The sequence below is a fragment of the Rhinatrema bivittatum genome, unplaced genomic scaffold (assembly GCF_901001135.1).
Source record: "Rhinatrema bivittatum unplaced genomic scaffold, aRhiBiv1.1, whole genome shotgun sequence".
Lineage (NCBI taxonomy): Eukaryota > Metazoa > Chordata > Amphibia > Gymnophiona > Rhinatrematidae > Rhinatrema > Rhinatrema bivittatum.
The window spans coordinates 206,329-233,902 of NW_021820532.1; the positions used below are offsets into that span (position 1 = coordinate 206,329).

Here is a 27,574-nt window from a genome sequence, read left to right on the forward strand (position 1 = left end):
TAAACGATTTTTTTGCTTTGGTGTTTACTGAAGAGGATGTTGGGGAGATACCCTTTCCGGAGAAGGTTTTCATAGGCAATGATTTCATAGGTAACCAAATCATGGTAAACCTAGAAGATGTGGTAGGCCTGATTGACAAACTGATGAGTAGTAAATCACCTGGACTGGATGGTATACACCCCAGGGTTCTGAAAGAACTCAAAAATGAAATTTCAGACCTATTTCAATTAATTTGTAACCTATCATTAAAATCATCCGTTGTACCTGAAGACTGGAAGATGGCCAATGTAATCCAGATATTTAAAAAGGGCTCCAGGGGTGATCTGGGAAAATATAGACTGATGAGCCTGACTTCAGTGCCAGGAAAAATAGTTGAACGTGTTCTAAAGACCAAAATCACAGAACATATAGAAAGACTTGGTTTAATGGAACAAAGTCAGCATGGCTTTACCCAGGGCAAGTCTTGCCTCACAAATCTGCTACATTTTTTGGAAGGGGTGAATAAACATGTGGACAAAGGTGAACCGGTAGATGTAGTGTATTTGTATTTTCAGAAAGCATCTGACAAAGTCCCTCATGTGAGGCTTCTAAGAAAACTAAAAAGTCATGGGATAGGAGGCGATGTCCTTTTGTGGATTGCAATCTGTTTAAAAGACAGGAAACAGAGTAGGATTAAATGGTCAGTTTTTGCATGGAAAAAAGGTAAACAGTGGAGTGCCTCAGGGATCTATACTTGGACCGGTGCTTTTTAATATATTTATAAATGATCTGGAAAGGAATACAACGAGTGAGGTTATCAAATTTGCGGATGACACAAAATTATTCAGAGTAGTTAAATCACAAGCAGACTGTGATAAATTGCAGAAGGACTTTGTGAGACTGGAAGATTGGGCATCCAAATGGCAGATGAAATTTAATGTGGATAAGTGCAAGGTGATGCATATAGGGAAAAATAACCATTGCTGTAGTTACACGATGTTAGGTTCCATATTAGGAGCTACCACCCAGGAAAGAGACCTAGGCGTCATAGTTGATATTACATTGAAATCATTGGCTCGGTGTGCTGTGGTGGACAAAAAAGTAAACAGAATATTAGGAATTATTAGGAAGGGAATGGTTAATAAAACGGAAAAATGTCATAATGCCTCTGTATCGCTCCATGGTGAGACCGCACCTTGAATACTGTGTACAATTCTGGTCGCCGCATCTCAAAAAAGATATAGTTGCGATGGAGAAGGTACAGAGAAGGGCAACCAAAATGATAAAGGGGGTGGAACAGCTCCCCTATGAGGAAAAGCTGAAGAGGTTAGGGTTGTTCAGCTTGGAGAAGAGACGGCTGAGGGGGGAATATGATAGAGGTCTTTAAGATCATGAGAGGTCTAAAACGGGTAAATGTGAATTGGTTGTTTACTCTTTTGGATAATACAAGGACTAGGGGGCACTCCATTGTTAAGCGCAACCTATTTATTTATTTATTTAGCATTTTTCTATACCGACTTTCCAATAACAGAATTATTGATCAATTTGGTTTACATTCTCAACAATAACAATGACAAGTAAATGTCTTACAATGAACAGGTCGAATTAACTTGGGTTAAGATATATGGGGTTAATAACATAATTAAAAGGTACGGTTATATATAACATAATTAAAACATATAAATTAAAACATATAAATTAAAACATATAATTAAAACATATAAATAACATAATTAAAAGGTATGGTTATATCCCTGGATATAACCTACGCTTATATCCAGGGATACAAGAACACTTAGACTTTGTAGAAACTATAATTTTGTTTTATTGATCAGTATAGGTAGATGCTGGATAATGGATACCCTTTCTCTGACAAATTGACCAGCATCTCCCTGTATACAGGACATGACCCTTCTTTTATAGATAACATTCAATATTGTACAATGGTAGAAGATTCTAGAGGGTTGTGTGACTGCCCAAAGAATCATTTACATAGGTTGTCATGTCAACTGCATGATGTGACTATCCCTGAACTGCCCTGATTACTTCTGCCAGGTGGGGCCCATTTACCATCACTCTCTAGATAGTCCTTTGTTCTGTTAGAATCTTGCTGGTCAGGGCAATTAACATATCTGAAGTTGTTTTTATAGATATTCCTGAGAATAGTGCCTTTTATTATGATCGGATAGCCTGAAGTTCCCGCTGTTGTCTTCTGCTTTCTGTGACCCTATGAGTAGGCGTCACCTTATGGAGCCAGCTTGACTGCCTGTCCAGATATCCTATGAATTCTGCAAGTCATTCTCAAGAAGTCAGTTAGAGTTCATACAGCTAAGGCAGGCTAAGGAAACCGAGGATTCTGGGTCAGTTTTCTTTTCTCCATATTGGTTTTCTGGTCAGGCACTTCTCACAATGAAGTTAGTAAGTAGCACACTGAAAACAAATCAGAGAAATTATTTTTCACTCAACGCACAATTAAGCTCTTGAATTTGTTGCTAGAGGATGTGATTAGTGCAGTTAGTGTAGCTGGGTTGGAAACAGGATGCTGAGCTTGAGGATCCTTGCTCTCACCCAGTATGGCAGCTTCTTATATTATGACCCTTGCTGGACCTGGAAAAGGACAGACCCTTATCCTCTGGGAGCTGCTAGGGCTTGGGATCCCCCAGGTTTTTCACCAACTGATCCAGGTCTTCGCCAGACAGCAGTGATCCCTTAAAAGGAAGCTTGCCCAGTTGTGTTTTTGACCATGAATTTGCTGCCCAATTGCGTAGCCAGAGAAACCGTGACCGAGAGGGCTAATTAGCGAGAAGAACTGCTGAGCAAATCATAAAGTGCACTAGCCAAATGGCGGCTGCAGACTCCATCCTCGCCACTTCCTTACTCTCTGGAAGCTGTCGGTTCCAGAGAAGGTGCGCACGCAGCACAGGGCAGTACACACAGAAATCTGGACCGCTGTCACCGAGGAAGTGAATAAATGCTGCAGAGGTGATCCCGAGGAACCTTCCACCAGATCGGCGGTGTACCTCGTCACAGCCGACCCACTATCGGGATTTGAGAAGCTGCCTGCAGCCTGGTCGGAGGAAGGGGGTGGAACATCTGCCCGCACCCCTTGTAGCACTGACTCGGGAGATTCCCACTCCGCAAGCGCCATCTCCTCCAGCTCGGGGTGCCGGGGAAAGACCCTGGTGAACGTGCGCACCCCTCTGACGACAGGATGCCATACCCGTGTCTCCTGGGACTTTACATCTCCCAGGCAGAGACCATCAAACCCCAACTGCATCCCCGAAGAAGAGGAGGGTGACAGAATCATCCTCGAGACCCAAGGGGGGGCCGAGCTCTCGGTTTCCTTGTGGTACTCTGACCCCTCAGGGTCTGCCCATGAAGGACCCGGAGCCTCAATAATCCTCTCTTGCCAGGACTTGATGAGACAAAACGGGAGGAAGCTTCTCAGGGGCCTTTGCTCCCTCCATGACAGGACTTTTCCCAGCTTCTTGAAGGCACAAACAGCCCGATGCAGGAACCGTAAAAAAACCCCCTCGGTCACTGGGAGGGAAGACTACAGGTGAGATGAGGGTAGGAGGCACCTCCGCACACCCCCACCGGCCTCCGAGGACTTCAGATCGCAAGGACCAGCTCACGTGGGAACCGCTGACAAAATGGCCGCCGAGCCAGCCCCCTCAGTTGATGGCCACGTGGCACCCGCATCCGACGCCGCTGGAGTTAAGACGGGGCTCCGGAGAAGGAGAGAGATCAGCTGGAGGCGGTGACAATGAAAATGAAGCCGAGCACTCCCTGGGGACCTCCCCCCGTCCGAACGCATGCGGCACACAGCGGTTCCTTCTCCACGGATGCACGGTGCACACCATAGGCCCCGCAACGGTGTACACGGTCGGGTCTGTCCATCACCCCCGGAGCGGCCGATACACCAAAACTATTGTGGCGACCCTCCCCGTCTCACCCAGCTTCCCTGTGTACCTGCTCCCCTGTAAGCACTTCTGCCAGTGCAGCCCCAGTGTGCGTGCGCCAGCCCAGTAAACTCAGCCTCTCTTACGGGGCCGATGCTGTGTCGTGCACCGAGCCTAACGCACAGGCTAATGAGCTCGAGGACACGCTAGGCTAGCACCCGACGCAGTAAGGGGATCAGCGCCTCCAAAACGTGCATCCAGACCAGGGTCTAGCGAATAGCGTTCATCACATGTAAATGCGTGCTCTTAGCTGTTACCCCTGATGCAAAAAAAATCACCGTGCGCCTGATACTAAGTAGGAGGAACCACAGGAAGCAGCATGGAAAAAAAATCTTGCCCGTGGTCAGGTTAGGGAAATGGACGCCCATTCATTGAACGTCCATTTTCCTAACCTGCTCAGGGATGCACAATTTATCCCTAGCGCGTCCTTTTTAGTGCAACCCCTGATTTAAATAATGCATCGCGCGCCCAGGAGCGGTGACTGGGTGCGCGTCAGGAAAAAATTTCACAGATTAATATTATTATTATTATTTTATTAACTCCTCTCCCCTCCTGAGCTCCACCAAGGTCCCCTCTGGGACTGGGAGCTTGCTAATGGGCTGGAACTGCTGCTCCGATCCTAACCACCTCCCTACCACCTGCTGGAGGCAGAAAATGCCGGGTTCCTGCTGCCGGCACCACCTCCTAAGAAGTGGCTGAGATGTCGCCATCTGCTGGGAGGGGGAAAGAGATGGAAACCTTTATTAAGCAGGTGTATTTGGGAAAGCCACTGCTTATCCCTGGAAGTGAGCAGTATGGGATGGATCTACTCTTTGGGTGCTACCGGGAACTCGTGACCCGGGCTGGCCACTGCTAGAAACAGGAAACTGGGCTGAATGGACCTAGGGTCTGACTCAGCGGGGCACTTCTTAGGTTCCCTGCAGGCCACACCACGACCGTGTGACTCACCTTTCAGCTGCCCGGGGTCCTCCAGGCTCCCCTGGGATGCCTGCAACGGGGCTGCGGGTGGCGGCAGCCTGAAGATCTCTCTGCTGTCTTCTGGGACCGACTGATGCCCTCCCGCTCTGGATAAGAAAGAAAGAGAGGGTCACAGAGCCTGAGGCTGATCTACTCCTGGGATTTATTATTTTTTTCTAATTCATTTATAGACTTTTCTAGATTTTACAAACCAATCACCAGTTCATAACAGAAATAAAGGATATTTCTACACGATATTATTCTATTGAAAATATCCTTTTTAACAATCAATGAATCTAATCACGAGGTAGTATACGGGAGTTTACAATATAGAGAAAATGTTATGAGGAAACCATAAGAACATGCGCGCACAGAACACCTGCTGTACTATTTATTGTATCTCTGGGGATGATGTCAGATGCTCTTTTGAATCTATAAACCTTGCTAACTGCTCTGGGGCAAAGAAAATATTACATTCATCACTCCTCCTTACTAAGCATTTGCAAGGAAAGCGTAATAAAAACGTGATTCCTAATGCAATCACATCTTGGCGTAACACCAGAAAAGTTTTACGTCTTTGTTGTGTGATTAACGCTAGGTCCGGAAATATTCTTACGTTTAAATCATGGAATTTTATAGGAAATTTCCTGAAATATATTTTCATAATTTTGTTAACGTCTGAGCTTGTAATTAGAGAGACCAATAATGTTCCCTTGTCGATTACCACCAAATCTGAGTTCTCGAGGAAATTCGTCGAGTCGTCTTGAAAGGGTCTATTGGAATCTCTATTTACCCTTCTAGAAATGGGCAGGGATTTACTGCAGGCATTTCAGAATCTAGAAAGCCCAAAATCACTTGGAAAAACTTTTTAAGAGTAAAATATGGAGTTGCTCCTGCAATTGGAGGAAAATTCAATGTACGAATATTCAGGCTCTTAGCGTTATTTTCAGGAGTTTCAATACGTCTCGCAAGTAGTTCACGATCCTTAGCTACTACTGCTTTGAATCCTTGAGTTTTCTCATCTTTTTTCTCCAACTCAGAAATCCGAGCATTGGTAACAGTTAATTTCTCCTGCATTTCCGACAGTTCTTGGTGTTGTTTGGTACGAGCTTGGTCTAATTCTTGATAGGTAATCCTCATCTCATGCTTAAAGCCTCCCACCAAATCCCAGAGTCTATCAAGGGTCACCACAGGAGGGCGGCTCGGGTCACCGCCGGTCGCGCCGACTGCACCACCTTCCCCCTGTACCTGCCACATTCCCCGGGCCAGGTTCTGCGGCGCTCTCTCTCCGGGTCGCTGCCCCAGGCTCAATGCCTCTCTCCTTCAGCTTCCTCGTCTTTCTCTGCAAGCCCCAAAATGGGGTTTACCTCCGGAGATGTCAGATTTCGTGGCCTCTCTCCGGCAGCACTCCCTTCCACCCCGAGCCCGTGTCCGTAAGTGGGGTCATCCTCCGGGCCCTCCTCGACGTTTTCGCCGTTCTCTCTTTGTGCCGGTGGCCTTCTCAGGCTCTCCCCCGCCGCTCTGCCCATCTGGCTCCTCGGCTCCTGGCTCTTTAGCAGGTACAGGCATGAAGCGCGTTATTTCTAATTGGATAGGTGAGGGTAACGGCTCTGGAGGGTATAACCCTCACCTTACCCTTGCGTTTTGGTGACATAGTTCAATTATTGAAGGAGAAATTTTAGAAATCTTAGCGCAGGTCTTACGAGCCAACTTACAGGTCGATCCTGTAAGGCCGCGGTAATAACAGTGCGGCAGTGTCAGGCACACCCTTCCTCCCCGCACGCACAGTTCTCTTCACTAACTCCCCGATACTCTCCTCTAATCGCATGCAAATGCATGCCGCGGCTTTAAAGCGGTAGGGAAGGGTTATGCCCGCGTAACCCATTTTACTGTATAGGCGCTTAATACAGCGCCTATACAGTAACCAGGGTGCGCTGGTACCTGTCATTTCAAATGACATTTGAAATGACAGGTACCATGAAGTGAAAAAAAAAAATACCAAAAATATGTAAAAACCTGAGTGTTCAAAAAAAATAAATTTTAAATACCTGTCGGAGGGCCGCGTGGGTCCAGGCGGCCGGCGGGCGGCGGGAGCCGGGTGGTCGCGTGTTAAATCTAGGCCGCGGGCGGGTGGGCGCCTGTTCCAGGCGGCGGGGGCGGGTGGACACGCGTTAGTTCGAGACGGCCGGCGGGCGGGCGGCGGCGGGTGGTCGCGTGTTAAATCTAGGCCGGGTCGCACAGGCGCGCATTCATTCATCCAGGCGGAGGAGCCGGCGGCGAAAGCAGCCGGCTCCTCCGCCTGAATGAATGCACGCCTGTGCGACCCCTGCGATTCGGCGCTCAAGGCAGTCACAGCATGTGACTGCCTTGAGCGCCGAATCGCAGGGGTCGCACAGGCGCGCATTCATTCACTGCCGGGGCAGCCCCCACCGGCAGTGAATGAATGCGACCCCTGCGATTCGGCGCTCAAGGCAGTCACATGCCGTGACGTCACGGCATGTGACTGCCTTGAGCGCCGAATCGCAGGGGTCGCACAGGCGCGCATTCATTCACTGCCGGTGGGGGCTGCCCCGGCAGTGAATGAATGCGCGCCTGTGCGGACCCGGCCTAGATTTAACATGCGACCACCCGCCGCCCACCGGCCGTCTCGAACTAACGCGTGTCCCCCCGCCGCCGCTGCCGCTGCTGCCTGGAACAGGCGCCCACCCGCCCGCGGCCTAGATTTAACACGCGACCACCCGGCTCCCGCCGCCCGCCGGCCGCCTGGACCCACGCGGCCCTCCGACAGGTATTTAAAAATTTTTATTTTTTCTTCTGACAGGTTTTATGTGTCCCACATCATTACATTTTCTCGATCATCTCTGTATCGCTTTTTTTTTTTTATTGTGTTTTATTGTTTTTGAGTATCTTAAGCGGTGTCGATGGATTTGTTACTAGACTCACAGTCCTAACTCCTACTAGGGGGAGGCGGTAAACTAACACGTTACGGCCGCGGCAAAACAGTGCGTTACTAATGAGATAACCTGAGCGCGCGTTACGGTATCGGAGGGGAATAGCTAATTCCTTCATTATACAGCTAATTCGTTCATTTACATGCCGGGTGGGGAAGGGTTACGCGTCTGTTTTAAGAAGCACTACGGACGCGCGAAACTGGAGACTGTATCGCTGGTTTGCCTTACGCGTCGGAATTGTGCGCAACGAGCTCGTTACAGACGAGAAATCTTCAACTGAATGTTACTGTATCAAGCTGTTAACCGGAAGCCTCTACTCCTGGGATTTAAGTACTGCAGGCACTCAGCACCTGCTCCTACAGTTCTATAATACAGCCAACCAGAAAGCAGGATATTGAACCAGAAAGCAGGATATTGAACCAGAAAGCAGGACAGTGAACCAGAAAACAGGACAGTGAACCAAAAAGCAGGATAGTGAACCAGAAAGCAGGATACTGAACCAAAAAGCAGGATAGTGAACCAGAAAGCAGGATATTGAACCAGAAAGCAGGACAGTGAACCAAAAAGCAGGATAGTGAACCAGAAAACAGGACAGTGAACCAAAAAGCAGGATAGTGAACCAGAAAGCAGGATAGTGAACCAAAAAGCAGGATAGTGAACCAGAAAGCAGGATACTGAACCAAAAAGCAGGATAGTGAACCAGAAAGCAGGATAGTGAACCAGAAAGCAGGATAGTGAACCAAAAAGCAGGATAGTGAACCAGAAAGCAGGACAGTGAACCAAAAAGCAGGATAGTGAACCAAAAAGCAGGATACTGAACCAGAAAGCAGGATAGTGAACCAAAAAGCAGGATACTGAACCAAAAAGCAGGACAGTGAACCAGAAAGCAGGATATTGAACCAGAAAGCAGGATACTGAACCAGAAAGCAGGATACTGAACCAGAAAGCAGGATAGTGAACCAAAAAGCAGGATACTGAACCAAAAAGCAGGATAGTGAACCAGAAAGCAGGATAGTGAACCAAAAAGCAGGATAGTGAACCAGAAAGCAGGATAGTGAACCAGAAAGCAGGACAGTGAACCAAAAAGCAGGATAGTGAACCAGAAAGCAGGATAGTGAACCAAAAAGCAGGACACTGAACCAAAAAGCAGGATAGTGAACCAGAAAGCAGGACAGTGAACCAAAAAGCAGGACACTGAACCAAAAAGCAGGATAGTGAACCAGAAAGCAGGACAGTGAACCAGAAAGCAGGATAGTGAACCAAAAAGCAGGACACTGATCCAAAAAGCAGGATAGTGAACCAAAAAGCAGGACACTGAACCAAAAAGCAGGATAGTGAACCAAAAAGCAGGACACTGAACCAAAAAGCAGGACACTGAACCAAAAAGCAGGACAGTGAACCAGAAAGCAGGATATTGAACCAGAAAGCAGGACAGTGAACCAGAAAGCAGGATACTGAACCAGAAAGCAGGATATTGAACCAAAAAGCAGGATATTGAACCAGAAAGCAGGATAGTGAACCAGAAAGCAGGATAGTGAACCAAAAAGCAGGATATTGAACCAGAAAGCAGGACAGTGAACCAAAACGCAGGATATTGAACCAGAAAGCAGGACAGTGAACCAAAAAGCAGGATAGTGAACCAGAAAGCAGGATAGTGAACCAAAAAGCAGGATAGTGAACCAGAAAGCAGGATATTGAACCAGAAAGCAGGACAGTGAACCAAAAAGCAGGATAGTGAACCAGAAAGCAGGATAGTGAACCAAAAACCAGGTCACTGAACCAAAAAGCAGGATAGTGAACCAGAAAGCAGGATACTGAACCAGAAAGCAGGATATTGAACCAAAAAGCAGGATACTGAACCAAAAAGCAGGATATTGAACCAGAAAGCAGGATATTGAGGGATATTGAGCATATTGTTTCCCAAAAGCTGGGAAACAGAGGAGCTGCCCAGTGATTGTCCATCTCTGCCCTTTGCAGGGAAAATGGCATAGACAGCTTGGCAGTACAGACTGTTCATGCGCTGCCAAGTAACACAGTGAGAAAAGGAAAAAAAACTGCAAAGTGCAGAAGAGAAAGAACAAAGGCAATCCACAAGTTCTGGTGCTGGTCCGTGTTGACCCTGCTCAGGCTCCGTTTCTGGCCCGGGGCCAGGATCCCACAGGCTTTCCTGCTGCTTCCCCTCCCCCACCTCCCCTCCCAGGATTAGGCTGAGTTTTTCCTGCTCCTTCTTTTGGGGGAAGTCTTGAATTTTCTCTCTCTGCCCTGGGAATTGTGCGTCTCTGATCACTCTGTGTTTTGTAGAAATGCATTTCTGGTTCTCTCTCTCCAGATATTCTGCACGTCGGTATTTTCTGTATAGAGTTCTGTAGCAGTCCTGCTTGTTCTGTGTTCCCAGTAGGAGGGGTACTGGTGCTCTAGGACTGGGTGTAATATTTGCAGTGCTGCCTTTTCTTAGGAAGGTCTGTTACTGTATGAGTCCTGGGTCTTAGTGCTCTTTATAGGTGCCGAGTGTGGTTTTTCCAGGGTTTTGTGTTGCTTCAGAGAGCCTGACTCTGGTGGAGGGAGTTTGTGTGTGTGATACAGAGGTGACCCCAGAATTTGAATATTATTTTTTTTGCATGGTGAGCAGTAAGGGGAAGCCTCCTCACTCTGCTCTGCCTATTATTGGCGATGTTTCTGTGGAGCATGGAGCGTCTGTTAACGGCACCGGAAGTGTAGGATTTTTGGTGGGGCTCTGTCCCATTCTGTACAGTTTGGGGTTAATGATAGACCCCAGATTTCACTCCCATATAAAAGAGGACTGGGTGAATGAAGTTATCAAATAATTTAAGAGTAGTCTTACTGTTGGGGGTAGGAACTGGTGGAGGGTTTTTTTTTATTTCATGCAGAAAAGGAGACGGATCTGGTGGAAGTAGATCCGCTGGTGCCCGGCCTGCGGCGGGGGTCACGTTCAGTGGGCTAAACGCCCCTCTGACCTTACGCACCTAAACTTAACCAATTATGTCTGAATATAACCCGCTTAGCTTTGTAAATTATGCGGCCTTGTGTGCCTGGATAACCTCAAAGGAGAACCGGGTAAGTAGTGCTTTTCACCAAAATAAAGAGGAAGGGTCTGTGCCTTCCCTCACCGTCTCGCCGAGCGCCTAACACCCCCTGATCCCCTCGGAAGTACAAATGAAAATGCCCCCCTGCTGCTGGCAGAACCTCTCCCGCCGCCTCCTCTCGGAGAGGCCGAGCTGCGCACAGTTAGGCAGGTAACGGCGGAAGGATATTCAGTGGCGCGGAAGGATATTCAGTGGCGTGGGAGCGCTCCCGGCTGTCCCCCGCTATCTGATAGAGAGTGAGCTGAGCTTCTCCCGCTAACTGCAGCTCCGTTTACCGGACAACGCTGCACACCTGCCCCTTCCTGCCCCCGGGCCAGCCGCACAGCTTCTTAGCTGGATGTAAAGTTATCTTTTCAAATCCTGCCAATTGCCTAAGTCCAAATTTAACCAGTCCAATGGCGCAGACTGTCCGGCTCCGATCCAGTCCAGCAGAGCAGAGAAAGGAAGGGGAGGAGGCCGCTAGGGCTCACCAGGAGGAGGAGGATCATTCTAGCAAAGGGAGGCCTGGCAGGCCCAGGGACTCAGCAGTTACAAAAAGGACAGAGGCGTCGTGGTGGAGGGAGCCAGGAAGGGGCAGCAGAGGGGCTGCACTGGATGCATACGAGAGAGCAGTCCCATCCTGCAAATGCAAATACTCAGAACCAACATAAGGAAATATTTCTTCATGGGGGGGGGGGGGGGGATCCCTGGAGTGCCCTTGTGGAACAGGTGGCAAGGACGAAAACAATAAACAAATTCAAAAGGGCATGGGATAAACACTGTGCAAACCTAAAGGCTGGAATGGAAATGATGAAAAGGGTGCATGGGGGTAACCTGCATGGAGCGGCAGTTACTGCCCTTAACAGAAGGCATGGGGGTAACCTGCACGGAGCAGCAGTTACTGCCCTTAACAGAAGGCATGGGGATAACTTGCACGGAGCGGCAGTTACTACCCTTAACAGAAGATACAGGGGTAACCTGCATGGAGCGGCAGTTACTATCCTTAACAGAAGGCATGGGGGTAACCTGCATGGAGCGGCAGTTACTGCCCTTAACAGAAGGCATGGGGGTAACCTGCACAGAGCAGCAGTTACTATCCTTAACAGAAGGCATGGGGGTAACCTGCATGGAGCGGCAGTTACTACCCTTAACAGAAGGCATGGGGGTAACCTGCACAGAGCAGCAGTTACTATCCTTAACAGAAGGCATGGGGGTAACCTGCATGGAGCGGCAGTTACTACCCTTAACAGAAGGCATGGGGGTAACCTGCATGGAGCGGCAGTTACTGCCCTTAACAGAAGGCATGGGGGTAACCTGCACAGAGCGGCAGTTACTGCCCTTAACAGAAGGCATGGGGGTAACCTGCATGGAGCGGCAGTTACTACCCTTAACAGAAGGCATGGGGGTAACCTGCACAGAGCAGCAGTTACTACCCTTAACAGAAGGCATGGGGGTAACCTGCATGGAGCGGCAGTTACTACCCTTAACAGAAGGCATGGGGGTAACCTGCATGGAGCAGCAGTTACTGCCCTTAACAGAAGGCATGGGGGTAACCTGCACGGAGCGGCAGTTACTGCCCTTAACAGAAGGCATGGGGGTAACCTGCACGGAGCGGCAGTTACTTCCCTTAACAGAAGGCATGGGGGTAACCTGCACGGAGCGGCAGTTACTGCCCTTAACAGAAGGCATGGGGGTAACCTGCATGGAGCGGCAGTTACTGCCCTTAACAGAAGGCATGGGGGTAACCTGCATGGAGCGGCAGTTACTGCCCTTAACAGAAGGCATGGGGGTAACCTGCATGGAGCGGCAGTTACTGCCCTTAACAGAAGGCATGGGGGTAACCTGCATAGAGCGGCAGTTACTGCCCTTAACAGAAGGCATGGGGGTAACCTGCATGGAGTGGCAGTTACTGCCCTTAACAGAAGGCATGGGGGTAACCTGCATGGAGCGGCAGTTACTACCCCTAACAGAAGGCATGGGGGTAACCTGCATGGAGCGGCAGTTACTGCCCTTAACAGAAGGCATGGGGGTAACCTGCATGGAGCGGCAGTTACTGCCCTTAACAGAAGGCATGGGGTAACCTGCACAGAGCGGCAGTTACTACTCTTAACAGAAGGCATGGGGGTAACCTGCACAGAGCAGCAGTTACTACCCTTAACAGAAGGCATGGGGGTAACCTGCACAGAGCGGCAGTTACTGCCCTTAACAGAAGGCATTGGGTAATGTTCATGGCATGGTAGTTTCTATCCACATCAGAAACATGGGGGTAATCTGCATGGTAACCTGAAGCGGCAGTTAGTTGTTAGGATTCGTGGCTCACGGGTAGGACCCTTGAGTCGTGGTACTCACTCCAATGCTGGCAGTAGACCCCTAGACAATCGGTGATGCTCCTCTGTGGCAGGGATGTTGCCGTCTCTCAGCCCCGTGCTGCCTCTCCTCCAGGACCGCTTAAGACGCGTGCACGCAACTCCCTCTCCTAAGGGTGCCACGGTGGAAAAATCCCCACGATGCCTTCTGATGAGGTCATCCAGCTCAGTATTTAAGGGCCCTTCAGACGCCTCTCCAGTGCCTCAACAACGGGTCTCTTGCCGTAGCAGAATGTGTTGCCAACGTTCCTGTTGTCCTGCATTCCTCCAGCCAGCTTCTGGACTCTCATTCTTGCCGCTGTCCTAGAGAGCCACCGAACATCTGCTGGCCGCCAGAACGCAAGGGCTCAGCCTGCAGGGAAGGTGGCTGGTATTAGCAAAGTTCCAGTCGGGCCAGCCCCAGGGCACGCTCGCCAGCAGACCAGGCGATGCTAGTGGGTGAGTCTGCTAGGCCGTGTCAATCACCCCTTGGCACCAAGAGTCCTCCATTACAGTTTGCTGAGACCATGGACCTGGCGGAACTGGCTGCCCTACTGGGCCATGCTGGGAATGTCTTGGATCAGGTCACTGGAGAGACTGGTGGCTCATCTGGATGCACTACCAGTTGCGCCTCTATCTGCGCGTCCTCCAGGAGTCCAAGCCCAGCTCCTAGGCATGTGCCACAGCCTGCCGCCTCCACCTCATTCTCATGGCAAGGCCTTTGTCCTCCAGGTGGGCCTTTTCCTGACTGATAAAGCCAAGGTAACATTTTGTTTCAGTTGGGGGGGGGTTCAGCATTGGCTTGGGCCTCCCCCCTCTGGAAGAGGGAGGATCCTCTTGTCCAACCTGAATCACTTTCTCTGGGAGCTCTGCCTCATCTTTGATGAGACTGCTCGCACCACATTACGGCGCCGGCCGTCCATTGCTCCTACCATGTGACAGGGACCGACCAATGGCACTGATAGCCCCTGTCACATGGTAAGGGCAAAGGGCCACCGGCGCCATTTTGTTTACTGGCAGCCGACGGCCCGAGAGGGGGACATCGCTCCTGGGACCCCCGCTGGACCACCAGGGACTTTAGGCAAGTTTTTTTTTTTGGGGGGGGGGATTGTAAATAATTAGATCTGAAGGATCGGGGTGGTTTGTTTTTTTTTCGGATCAGGACAGCTGGAAAAAAACCACGGTCAGAACCACGGGAAACGAAATTTCCCACGGTTCTACGAAAACGAAACCGGAAACGACTGCCGATACGATAATTATGTGCTCCCCTGCCAGCAGATGGGAGACGGAGTCAGGTTGCAAAGCTGACGTCACCCTAGATACCCCCTGCAGTGACCTCAGCTCCTCAGTATCTCTCCGTCTCCTAACTGTGCACCCAACGCGCACATTTTATCCCTCAAAAATGAACGCCAGCCCAGAGCTTTCGAGGCAATCCCAAGCCATGGACAGAAAAGCAAAATATAAGTCTTTTCTGTGGTTCCTCCTGCTTAATACCATTGCGATACTGAGCAAGAGGAACCACAGAAAGCTTTCCTTACCTGTGCTCAGCCACGCCTCCTGGGCGCGCAATGCCATGCAGGCACTAGGGACGCACAATTTATCCCATGCACGCCCCTTTCAGCACACCAGTTCTTTTATGTATATTACAGCCCAGCGCCCAAGACCGGGGATGCGTGCGCGTGGGACACACGCTTTGTGTGCACACATGATACTGCATCGGCCCCATTATGAGAGAGAGAGCAGGGTTACACAGCCTGCCACGGACTCGCTCCTTTTCCCTGTCTGCACACCGTCCTGCTGAGACAAGGACCCAGGTCGCACTAATACACCAAACACGCACAGGTAAAGACAGGCAAGGGTAGGACACGCTGCACACACATGCAACAGCCTCTGCACTATCGGACATCCCGTTCCCTAAAACCCAGCACTTACCCTGCAGCCAAACAGCTCCTCCCACTGGGGACCGGCACAAATGACTGGAAGAGATCGCCCTCGCTGACAGCTTCCAGGAGAGGAGAGAGCAAGAAGGGACATTAGCACACGCTGCAAGTTACGTCCCTTACACTCTGTAATACAAGTTAATAGGTGCTGGGAGTGATGTCTCTTAGGGGGTATAATAGAAGTTAATAGGTGCTGGGAGTGATGTCTCTTAGGGGGTATAATAGAAGTTAATAGGTGCTGGGAGTGATGTCTCTTAGGTTGTATAATAGAAGTTAATAGGTGCTGGGAGTGATGTCTCTTAGAGTGTATAATAGAAGTTAATAGGTGCTGGGAGTGATGTCTCTTAGGGGGTATAATAGAAGTTAATAGGTGCTGGGAGTGATGTCTCTTAGGTTGTTTAATAGAAGTTAATAGGTGCTGGGAGCGATGTCTCTTAGGGTGTATAATAGAAGTTAATAGGTGCTGGGAGTGATGTCTCTTAGGGTGTATAATAGAAGTTAATAGGTGCTGGGAGTGATGTCTCTTAGGGGGTATAACAGAAGTTAATAGGTGCTGGGAGTGATGTCTCTTAGGGGGTATAATAGAAGTTAATAGGTGCTGGGAGTGATGTCTCTTAGGTTGTATAATAGAAGTTAATTGGTGCTGGGAGTGATGTCTCTTAGGGGGTATAACAGAAGTTAATAGGTGCTGGGAGTGATGTCTCTTAGGGGGTATAATAGAAGTTAATTGGTGCTGGGAGTGATGTCTCTTAGGGTGTATAATAGAAGTTAATAGGTGCTGGGAGTGATGTCTCTTAGGGGGTATAATAGAAGTTAATAGGTGCTGGGAGTGATGTCTCTTAGGGGGTATAATAGAAGTTAATAGGTGCTGGGAGCGATGTCTCTTAGGGGGTGTAATAGAAGTTAATAGGTGCTGGGAGCGATGTCTCTTAGGGAATATAATAGAAGTTAATAGGTGCTGGGAGTGATGTCTCTTAGGGGGTATAATAGAAGTTAATAGGTGCTGGGAGTGATGTCTCTTAGAGTGTATAATAGAAGTTAATAGGTGCTGGGAGTGATGTCTCTTAGGGGGTATAATAGAAGTTAATAGGTGCTGGGAGTGATGTCTCTTAGGGGGTATAATAGAAGTTAATTGGTGCTGGGAGTGATGTCTCTTAGGGTGTATAATAGAAGTTAATAGGTGCTGGGAGTGAGGTCTCAGTGTGGTATAACAGATATTAATAGATTCTTTGAGTGGCTCTCCTATGAGGAAAGGCTGAAGAGGTTAGGGCTGTTCAGCTTGGAGAAGCGACGGCTGAGGGGGGGATATGATAGAGGTGTTTAAAATCATGAGAGGTCTAGAATGGATAAATGTGAAGCAGTTATTTACTCTTTCGGATAATAGAAGGACTGGGGACATGCCATAAAGTTAACAAGTAGCACATTTAAAACAAATTGGAGACAATTCTTTTTCATTCAATGATAATTAAGCTCTGGAATTCATTGCCAGAGGATGTGGTTAGGGAAGTTAGTGTGGCTTGGTTTAAAAAAAAGGTTTGGAGAAGTCCGTAAGCTGCTATTAATCAAGTTGACTTAGGGAATAGCCATGGCTATTACTGGCATTAGTAGCATGGGATCTACTTAATGTTTGGGTACTTGCCAGGTACTTGTGGCCTGGATTGGTCAAAGTTGGAAACAGAATACTGGGCTTGATGGACCATTAGTCTGACCCAGTATGGGATATCTTGTGTTCTTATGTCTTTTAGTGGATATAATAAAAGTTAATAGATGCTGGAAGTGATGTCTTTAAGGTTGTAATAATAGATGTTAATAGCTGCTTGGACTGATGCTTCTTACGGTGTCTATAACTCGAGTTAGTGGCCACATCACCTGCTTGCTGTAAGCATTGGTCCCTCTAAGCATTGTGCCTGAGCATGCACACACAGGTCATGAACTCTGTGGGGCGGATTTTCAGAGCCCTGCTCGCGTAAATCCGCCCAAAACCGGGCGGATTTACGCGAGCAGGGCCCTGCGCGCCGGGAAGCCTATTTTACATAGGCCTCCCGGCGCGCGCAGAGCCCCGGGACTCGCGTAAGTCCCGGGGTTCTCGGAGGGGGGCGTGTCGGGGGCGTGTCGGGGGGCGGGCCCGGTCGACGCGGCGTTTCGGGGGCGTGTCGGCCGCGTTTTGGGGGCGGGTACGGGGCGCGGCTACGACCCGGGGGCGTGGCCGCGCCCTCCGTACCCGCCCCCAGGTCGCGGCCCGGCGCGCAGCAGGCCCGCTGGCGCGCGGGGATTTACGTCTCCCTCCGGGAGGCGTAAATCCCCCGACAAAGGTAAGGGGGGGGTGTAGACAGGGCCGGGTGGGTGGGTTAGGTAGGGGAAGGGAGGGTAAGGTGAGGGGAGGGCAAAGGAAAGTTCCCTCCAAGGCCGCTCCGATTTCGGAGCGGCCTTGGAGGGAACGGGGGGAGGCAGCGCGGCTCGGCGCGCGCAGGCTATACAAAATCGATAGCCTTGCGCGCGCCGATCCAGGATTTTAGTGGATACGCGCGGCTCCGCGCGTATCTACTAAAATCCAGCGTACTTTTGCTTGAGTCTGATGCGCAAGCAAAAGTAGGCTGTTCGCGCGCCTCTTAAAATCTACCCCTGTGTGCATGGCAAAAACAGCTCGCACATAAAATGGTATAACAGCAAGTATACACTTAGGGGTAGATTTTAAAAGAAGCGCGATCAGCCTACTTTTGCTTGCGCATCAGACTCAAGCAAAAGTACGCTGGATTTTAGTAGATACGCGCGGAGCCGCGCGTATCCACTAAAATCCTGGATCGGCGCGCGCAAGGCTATCGATTTGTATAGCCTGCGCGCGCCGAGCCGCGCTGCCTCCCCCCGTTCCCTCCAAGGCCGCTCCGAAATCGGAGCGGCCTCGGAGGGAACTTTCCTTTGCCCTCCCCTCACCTTACCCTCCCTTCCCCTACCTAACCCACCCACCCGGCCCTGTCTACACCCCCCCTTACCTTTGTCGGGGGATTTACGCCTCCCGGAGGGAGACGTAAATCCCCGCGCGCCAGCGGGCCTGCTGCGCGCCGGGCCGCGACCTGGGGGCGGGTACGGAGGGCGCGGCCACGCCCCCGGGCCGTAGCCACGCCCCGTACCCGCCCCCAAAACGCTGCCGACACGCCCCCGCAACGCCGCGCGCTCCGGCCCCCCCCCCCCACACCCCCCCCTCCGAGAACCCCGGGACGTACGCGAGTCCCGGGGCTCTGCGCGCGCCGGGAGGCCTATGTAAAATAGGCTTCCCGGCGCGCAGGGCCCTGCTCGCGTAAATCCGCCCGGTTTTGGGCGGATTTACGCGAGCAGGGCTCTGAAAATCCGCCCCTTACTATGGGGTAGATTTTCAGACGAGCGCGAACAGCCTACTTTTGTTTGCGCTCCAGGCGCAAACAAAAGTACGCTGGATTTTAGTAGATACGCGCGTAGTCGCGCGTATCTACTAAAATCCTGGATCGGCGCGCGCAAGGCTATCGATTTTGTATAGCCTGCGCGCGCCGAGCCGCGCTGCCTCCCCCCGTTCCCTCCAAGGCCGCTCCGAAATCGGAGCGGCCTTGGAGGGAACTTTCCTTTGCCCTCCCCTCACCTTCCCCTCCCTTCCCCTACCTAACCCACCCGCCCGGCCCTGTCTACACCCCCCCCTTACCTTTGTCGGGGGATTTACGCCTCCCGGAGGGAGACGTAAATCCCCGCGCGCCAGCGGGCCTGCTGCGCGCCGGGCCGCGACCTGGGGGCGGGTACGGAGGGCGCGGCCACGCCCCCGGGCCGTAGCCACGCCCCGTACCCGCCCCCAAAACGCTGCCGACACGCCCCCGGAACGCCGCGACGACCGGGCCCCGCCCCCCGACACGCCCCCGACACGCCCCCCTCCGAGAACCCCGGGACTTACGCGAGTCCCGGGGCTCTGCGCGCGCCGGGAGGCCTATGTAAAATAGGCTTCCCGGCGCGCAGGGCCCTGCTCGCCTAAATCCGCCCGGTTTTGGGCGGATTTAGGCGAGCAGGGCTCTGAAAATCTACCCCTATATAATTATGCTTAGCAGATCAAATGTATTTTTGAATTATATTTATTTAAAAGAAATGACATGCTGAGATACTTAATATAGAATTATTTTTACTAAAACATTCATTAAATAACGCTTTCAAAATCCCGATATTATTTGCCTTATACTGGCTCGCAGCGCACAAAGTTGAATTCAGCTTTTAAAAAGTTGCAGAAAGGAAAAGCTTTGCGCAGGCAGCCTGTGGATAAGTAGCGGGAGCACTGGTGAAAGTGCAGCTTTCTAGAGAGAGCTGGGATCACATTTCCCAGGGAGTCTGCCTGCGCCTCTCACCGGCGTTTTGCTGGATTTTGGAGACCCACTCCTGAGTGAGGGCTGCGGATGGAGCTTGCAGGAGACACTCCGAGCCGTCTGCCAGACTGGAAAGAAGAGACAGGGGAGGGTAAGGATGCAAACAGGAGCTCCTGAGCCTAAGCCCACAGGTTTACTGCCACCCCCCAGCTCCAGCCTCCTGATGGCACCCTGGAAAGCTCTCAAGCCCACCCAGCAGAAGGGCTGTTGGCCAGGGTCCTGCCAGCATCCGGCACAGCTCTAGGAGCAGGTTCGGGGGGGTGGGAGTGAGTTCCAGACTCAGCCTTGGCATTTTATTTAGATATCTGGGGAAGGAACCGGGGCAGGGGCTTTGTTGGGTAACATTAGAGGAGTGACTGGGAGGAGAGGGGATCCTCCTGGTGCCACACGTTTTTGTCTATTTTTCAGCCAGGAAGGAGTGGGGGTCCCTCAGGGGGCTGCTGAGTCACCCGCATTGCTTTCTGCACTGGGCAGCAGGGAGGGAGACCCCACGGGGGGGGCTGTCGGACCCCCATTGTCTAATTACAGAATGGATAATAATTCAGTGAAGTGCCCAGCAAGTTACCCGGACAATTTTATCTGGATAACTTTAGTTAAGTATCCAGATAAGGTCAGCTGACGGCAGAAAAAGACCAAACTGGCCCATAGTTTGCTGAAATTTCCACGAGACCACCCACTGCCCCCTCCCCATATGTTACCCGACCCCAGGGGCAGCTCAAGGTAACCTCCCCCCCCCCCACGACATTCACAAGTCACATGGGGGGAGGTGGGAATGAAGGGCAAACACCCTCCTCCCTCAGACTGACATGGATTAGAGGGGGTGGGCACACTTCTCCTCCCCCTGACCTCTGCGCTGTCCCCACCACCAGCCCTAGAAATACAGAAATGCTGCATCTACAGAATAAAGATACTTTTCATTTTCTATCGAATAATGTATCCCTGGATCATACATCAGCATCAGAACTGAGCCAAAAAAATGTCACATTTTTATCTAAATAACCAAGAAAGAGAGCACACCCCTACACTATGAACAACTTGGCCTGCCGTTAACTGTATTTGGCAACCCAGCACCTATTAACTATTACAAGAAAAATTCCTCAGGGCCCGGTATGCAATAAAGAAAGCCCTGGCTCGTTCTTGCCGCCCAGGAAAACTATTTGTAAAATTGTTTGATAACACTGCATCAACAATTTTAGAAAATGGATACAAGATCTTACTCAAATGATATTTAAACACCTCATAAATTACACAAAATATATCCATAGGTATCATTTGGAGATGAATATAGAATAAAGAAACCATAAATTATAAAATGTATAGATAAAAGCTGAACTGGACATCACAGCAAGCCAGACGCTGTATGCAGTGCAACAATACCATTCCTCATAAAACAGCAAACAATGAAATCAAGAAATATCAATCAAGAATAATACTAGTAAAACCAGGCTAATAAAATAAAAACATATTTCAAAACATCTGATGACTAGAACATCCAGTAATTTAAAAATGTTATACATTTCCCAAAACACCAATAAAATATTTCAAAACAGCAGAATCATCAAATAATTCCCCAAAATTAAAACCAAAAAGGATTAACAAATCTCCTACTCTCCATACCTGAGATCATCATAGATTGGGAGAGAGGGGATGCCCAAACTTAGCCCTTTCTCAGACATATTGGCACGTTTGTTCTCTTACACACTCCCCCTTCCCATACACACACCCATACTCTCACACGCACCCCCTCTCCCTCATTATGTGTGTATACACGTTTGTGACATATAAGTGCTCACTCACACAGGGTCTCTCACACACACGTTCATTCTCCCTCATACGCACACACATACAGGCTCTTCCCTTCTCACACACACACACACAGGCTCTCACTCTCAGGCCTTGCCATTTCTTTGGGCCGCATGGGGATTGGATCTGCCACAGCCTCACTGGGCCTCTCTTCATGCTGCAGCAGGATAGGTGATACTGGTGGTGTCCCGGGTGACTGCCCAGTGTGTCCAACACAAAGGCCAACACTATCATCCCACTGATAAACCAGTCTCTCTCTCGTCGCTGTCACCTCCTCCACCCTGACCAGTCTCTCTCACCAGTCATTGTCACCCTCTCCCCCTAAAGCAGTCTCTCTCTCACCAGAGACAATGAACTGCCCCCCAAGATCAGTTTCTTTCAGTCACTGCCTTCACTCGCTCTGCCCCACACGTGTGTGTGTGTGTGTGTGTGTGTGTGGTGTGATTACTGGACTGCTGCTGCCTCAAAATCAGCTCTGCTGTAGGCTTCAGGTGTCCTCTTTCACTCAGCAGCTCCCTGTCCTGTTGTACCCCTGCCCTGCCTCGGCCTCCTTTGTGTGAGTGAGTATGTGAGTGTGAATGAGTGTGTGTGTGAATGAGTGTGTGTGAGTGTGAATGAGTGTGTGTGTGTGTGTAAACTGCAAGCTGCCTTGAAATCTGCTCTCCTGCAGGCCCCCTCGGCAGACTCATCTTTTTTTCCCCACAGTGTGAGTCCCCTGCCTGGCCGCCTCCCCTCTCGCAGGCTCTTAAGATGAGTGGCCAAGCAGGCAGCAGCACAGGTGACATGGGAACAGCGGGAATCAAGGCATCACCGCAGGCACTGCACCGAGGCAGTAACACACATTCACTGCAGCTGGGGGTTTCCTGGCCACTGGCCAGAGGTAACATATATTACTCACTGCAGCTGCAGGCATTACCCCAGGCACTGCTCTGAGGCAGTAACACACATTCACTGCAGCTGGAGGTTTCCTAGCCACTGGCCAGAGGTATTGTATATTACTCACTGCAGCTGCAGGCATTACCCCAGGCACTGATCTGAGGCAGTAACACACATTCACTGCAGCTGGGCATCATGCCAGGCATTACCCAGGCACTGCACCGAGGCAGTAACACACATTCACTGCAGCTGGGGGTTTCCTGGCCACTGGCCAGAGGTAACATATATTACTCACTGCCGCTGCAGGCATTACCCCAGGCACTGCTCTGAGGCAGTAACACACATTCACTGCAGCTGGAGGTTTCCTGGCCACTGGCCAGAGGTATTGTATATTACTCACTGCAGCTGCAGGCATTACCCCAGGCACTGCTCTGAGGCAGTAACACATTCACTGCAGCTGGAGGTTTCCTGGCCACTGGCCAGAGGTATTGTATATTACTCACTGCAGCTGCAGGCATTACCCCAGGCACTGCTCTGAGGCAGTAACACATTCACTGCAGCTGGAGGTTTCCTGGCCACTGGCCAGAGGTAACATATATTACTCACTGCAGCTGCAGGCATTACCCCAGGCACTGCTCTGAGGCAGTAACACACATTCACTGCAGCTGGAGGTTTCCTAGCCACTGGCCAGAGGTATTGTATATTACTCACTGCAGCTGCAGGCATTACCCCAGGCACTGATCTGAGGCAGTAACACACATTCACTGCAGCTGGGCATCATGCCAGGCATTACCCAGGCACTGCACCGAGGCAGTAACACACATTCACTGCAGCTGGGGGTTTCCTGGCCACTGGCCAGAGGTAACATATATTACTCACTGCCGCTGCAGGCATTACCCCAGGCACTGCTCTGAGGCAGTAACACACATTCACTGCAGCTGGAGGTTTCCTGGCCACTGGCCAGAGGTATTGTATATTACTCACTGCAGCTGCAGGCATTACCCCAGGCACTGCTCTGAGGCAGTAACACATTCACTGCAGCTGGAGGTTTCCTGGCCACTGGCCAGAGGTATTGTATATTACTCACTGCAGCTGCAGGCATTACCCCAGGCACTGCTCTGAGGCAGTAACACATTCACTGCAGCTGGAGGTTTCCTGGCCACTGGCCAGAGGTAACGTATATTACTCACTGCAGCTGCAGGCATTACCCCAGGCACTGCTCTGAGGCAGTAACACACATTCACTGCAGCTGGGGGGTTTCCTGGCCACTGGCCAGAGGTATTGTATATTACTCACTGCAGCTGCAGGCATTACCCCAGGCACTGCACTGAGGCAGTAAGGTGTTAGTACTCACTGCAGTCGGAAGACGTGGGGCTTCTTGGTGTAGTCCAGTTCTAGAGAGCAGACGGCTCCTCTCAGCGTCAGAGATGTGACCAAGACAGGACTCTGCCAAGAGGAGAGGGAGGAGGAGGAGAAACATTAGCAGGACCTCTGTGCTTTGTGAGTAACCCGATAGTCCCTGCACCTCGTCAATCAATCATTTATTAATTTTTGCATTGCTTCCCCTCAGGAGTTCAAAGCGACTAAGAAAAGTAAATACAAACACAGGATAGAATGCAATGAGGCAGAAACATAATAACAGGACAATAATCACAGCTAAGAATGGGGTTACTGCTGAGGGGGCGGGACCTCAGCTGCGAGGCTCTGGCTCCCTCTGTGCACCTGAGTTCTAATCCCCGGACTGCCACTGACTGAGGCTGCGAGTCCCATACTGTGCTATAACCTCTTCAGGACGGGTGGGACTGAAATGCAAGGGGGTAGGGGAGAGAGCACTGGGGGTCATCTGGAAAAGAAGGGGCGACACTTAATCCAGGGCCGGCGCGTCCATTGGGCGAACGTCGGCGGTCGCCTAGGGCGCCGAGCTGTAGGGGGCGCCGAAGAGCAGCCACGTGGTGCCGCAAGCAGGGGCGCGACCGGGGGGGCAGAGCAAGGGTCGCCTGACATACCTACGAGTGCTATAAAAGGGAGATTTTAACCCTCTGCACATCCTGGAAGTTCCCTTGGGGCCGCTGGCAACGGAGTCCACACATGAGGTGGAAATACCGAGGTCCCCATCCCAAAGCATTTAGGCAGCTGAGTGAATATTTGGGAACTTAATAAGATAACAGGCTAAGTTAGGGGTGTAACTGGGAGGAGCTGAGTTACTCGGATGACTTAGCCTGCTCAGGCTGAAGAGGTGTCCTAAACCTAGGTGGCTATAGGTAACTCTGGGGTGACACAAAGTCAGGACCCTGGGGTCCAGGAGTGCCGCCTTACCTCACAGAGTTACCCACAGCAACGACCCTCGCAGAGGCTAACGTGATTTGTGAAATCAGCTGGACGCCTCCCTCCCCCTTACCTTCATGGAGTCCTTGCGATCCTGGTAGAAGCAGAGGGTCCTTCTCACCAGCACGGCATGATACCTGCTCCAGGAGCGACCGGCTGCCTGCCAGACGGACGAGAAACAGGTAAGAGGCCGCCAGCGACTCCACACGTCTCTGCCCTTGCATGGTGGCTTTTGCCGGGGCGTGACTGAGCTGTTTCTAGGAGGGTGCAAGGGGGTGACGTCTCCCTTTATCAGCCACTCCCCTTATGTGTCGCTCTCTTAGAGGTTCTGTTCTCTGGCTAAAGGTAACCGGATAACTTTAGGCTGGTATATTCAGTGGGACGTTTATCTCACTGAGTATGGGAGACCATTAGCCAGATAACTTGTCCACTTAATAGCCTATTGAATATTGGCCTCCTAGAGATGATCCATGTCAATGCTTCTCCTGTATCAGTTCCCTTGGGGCTACCCACCTGTCCTAGATCAGTACCTCAGGGACCACCCATGCCAATGCCTCTCCGGGGTCAGTGCCCTAATGGGCCACCCATGTCAATGTCTCTCATAGGTCAGTTTCTCAGGTACCTCCAGTGTCAATGCCTCTCATAGGTCAATCTCTCGGGTACCTCCAGAGTCAATGCCTCTCATAGGTCAGTCTCTCGGGTACCTCCAGTGTCAATGCCTCTCATAGGTCAGTCTCTCAGGTACCTCCAGAGTCAATGCCTCTCATAGGTCAGTCTCTCGGGTACCTCCAGTGTCAATGCCTCTCATAGGTCAGTCTCTCAGGGACCTAGAGAGTCAATGCCTCTCATATGTCACTCTCAGGGACCTCCATTGTCAATGCCTCTCATAGGTCAGTCTCTCAGGGACCTAGAGAGTCAATGCCTCTCATATGTCACTCTCAGGGACCTCCAGTGTCAATGCCTCTCATAGGTCAGTCTCTCAGGGACCTAGAGAGTCAATGCCTCTCATAGGTCAGTCTCTCAGGTACCTCCAGTGTCAATGCCTCTCATAGGTCAGTCTCTCGGGTACCTCCAGTGTCAGTGCCTCTCATTGGAGGTACCCGAGAGACTGACCTGAGTCAATGCCTCTCATAGGTCAATTTCTCAGGGACTTCCAGTGTCAATGCCTCTCATAGGTCAATTTCTCAGGGACTTCCAGTGTCAATGCCTCTCATAGGTCAGTCTCTCGGGTACCTCCAGAGTCAATGCCTCTCATAGGTCAGTCTCTTGGGTACCTCCAGTGTCAATGCCTCTCATAGGTCAGTTTCTCAGGGACTTCCAGTGTCAATGCCTCTCATAGGTCAGTCTCTTGGGTACCTCCAGTGTCAATGCCTCTCATAGGTCAATTTCTCAGGGACTTCCAGTGTCAATGCCTCTCATAGGTCAGTCCTATTGTGGCCATCCCTATAAATGCCTCTCCTGCTTTCGTTCCTTGGGGCCATCTGTCAATGCCTTTTCTGGGTCAGTCCCTCAGGGGCCCCCTTGGGCAGTGCTAGAGGAGGTTCTGAGATACTCACCCTACAGGCCGAGCTCATCACGCTCAGGTTAAGGTGGTGCAGAATATACAAATTAGTCTGAGGACTTCATAGGGCACAGCAGTGCGACAACCACAAACTCTCGTTCCCTGATGGAGACAGATACCCCCTTCCTGCCCGATTATCCGGCAGCCCTGGCTGTAATTAGACAATGGGGGTCCGACAGCCCCCCCGTGGGGTCTCCCTCCCTGCTGCCCAGTGCAGAAAGCAATGCGGGTGACTCAGCAGCCCCCTGAGGGACCCCCACTCCTTCCTGGCTGAAAAATAGACAAAAACGTGTGGCACCAGGAGGATCCCCTCTCCTCCCAGTCACTCCTCTAATGTTACCCAACAAAGCCCCTGCCCCGGTTCCTTCCCCAGATATCTAAATAAAATGCCAAGGCTGAGTCTGGGATAAAGGCCGCGTGTACATTTTACCCTTGGGCTTTGCACCAGTTCTCAAAGAGAAAGTTCACACGTCCTTTCTCTTCCAACCTTGCCGAGGGCCCAAAGAATACGCAAAGATCTGAAAATGCAGTCAGGGCCTGGACCCTAACTATCTCGACCTAGAGTATGAGGAGGAAGCCAAAAATTGAGGCAAAAATGATTTCATGAGGCTAGGCCTGAGCACTTCCCGAGCTGCGCGCACCTTTTTCCCTCCCTGCTGCAATGTGTGCTTCTTTCCTAAGGTTCCTTCCATCAGGAGAAATTCTGCCCCACGGGGATTCTGGAAGAAAGCACAAAGTGAGCGATAAAATCAAAGATATCCATTCAGATGTACCTGTGACTCCCCTCGGACATGAGCCTCGGCAACACACGCATAGGTTCGACAGTCCCCTCTGACAAATGACTGTGCTCCTCAATCTTCCCTGACACATGGGTGCGCCCCTCAGTCCCCTCTGACACATGGGTGCGCCCGTCAGTCCCCTCTGACACATGGGTGTGCCCCTCAGTCCCCTCTTACACATGGGTGTGCCCGTCAGTGCCCCCGCACACACTGGTGCACCCTTTAGTCCCCTCTGACACATGGGTGTGCCCCTCAGTCCCCTCTTACACATGGGTGTGCCCGTCAGTGCCCCCGCACACACTGGTGCACCCTTTAGTCCCCTCTGACACATGGGTGTGCTCCTCAATCTTCCCTGACACATGGGTGTGCCCCTCAGTCCTCTCTGACACATGGGTGTGCCCGTCAGTGCCCCCGCACACACTGGTGCACCCTTTAGTCCCCTCTGACACATGGGTGTGCTCCTCAATCTTCCCTGACACATGGGTGTGCCCCTCAGTCCTCTCTGACATATGGGTGTGCCCGTCAGTGCCCCCGCACACACTGGTGCACCCCTCGGTCCCCTCTGTGCATTCCATGTTGTTCTCTAGGCACTGACAGTACAGCTTGGTAGCCCTGTATTGTAGCGTGCATATTGTACTGT

At 51.1% G+C, this 27,574-nt stretch overlaps 1 protein-coding gene across 3 annotated transcripts in view; it reads right to left on the bottom strand.

The window, feature by feature from the left end:
• The window catches only part of LOC115081703 (spectrin beta chain, non-erythrocytic 2-like), a 150,375-nt gene that overhangs the window by 9,062 nt on the left and 113,739 nt on the right, over positions 1-27,574 (bottom strand). For 2 of the 3 annotated variants that reach the window (XM_029586124.1, XM_029586123.1), the window contains 6 exons: positions 26,797-26,874; positions 24,668-24,754; positions 23,624-23,715; positions 19,573-19,658; positions 15,210-15,279; positions 4,890-5,005 (listed from right to left, as the gene is read on the bottom strand). In XM_029586124.1, the coding sequence (XP_029441984.1) occupies positions 4,890-5,005; positions 15,210-15,279; positions 19,573-19,658; positions 23,624-23,715; positions 24,668-24,754; positions 26,797-26,874 (529 nt within the window). Of the gene's footprint in view, positions 1-1,598; positions 2,410-4,889; positions 5,006-15,209; positions 15,280-19,572; positions 19,659-23,623; positions 23,716-24,667; positions 24,755-26,796; positions 26,875-27,574 lie in introns of those variants that run through there. The other variant, XM_029586125.1, reaches the window with a different exon arrangement.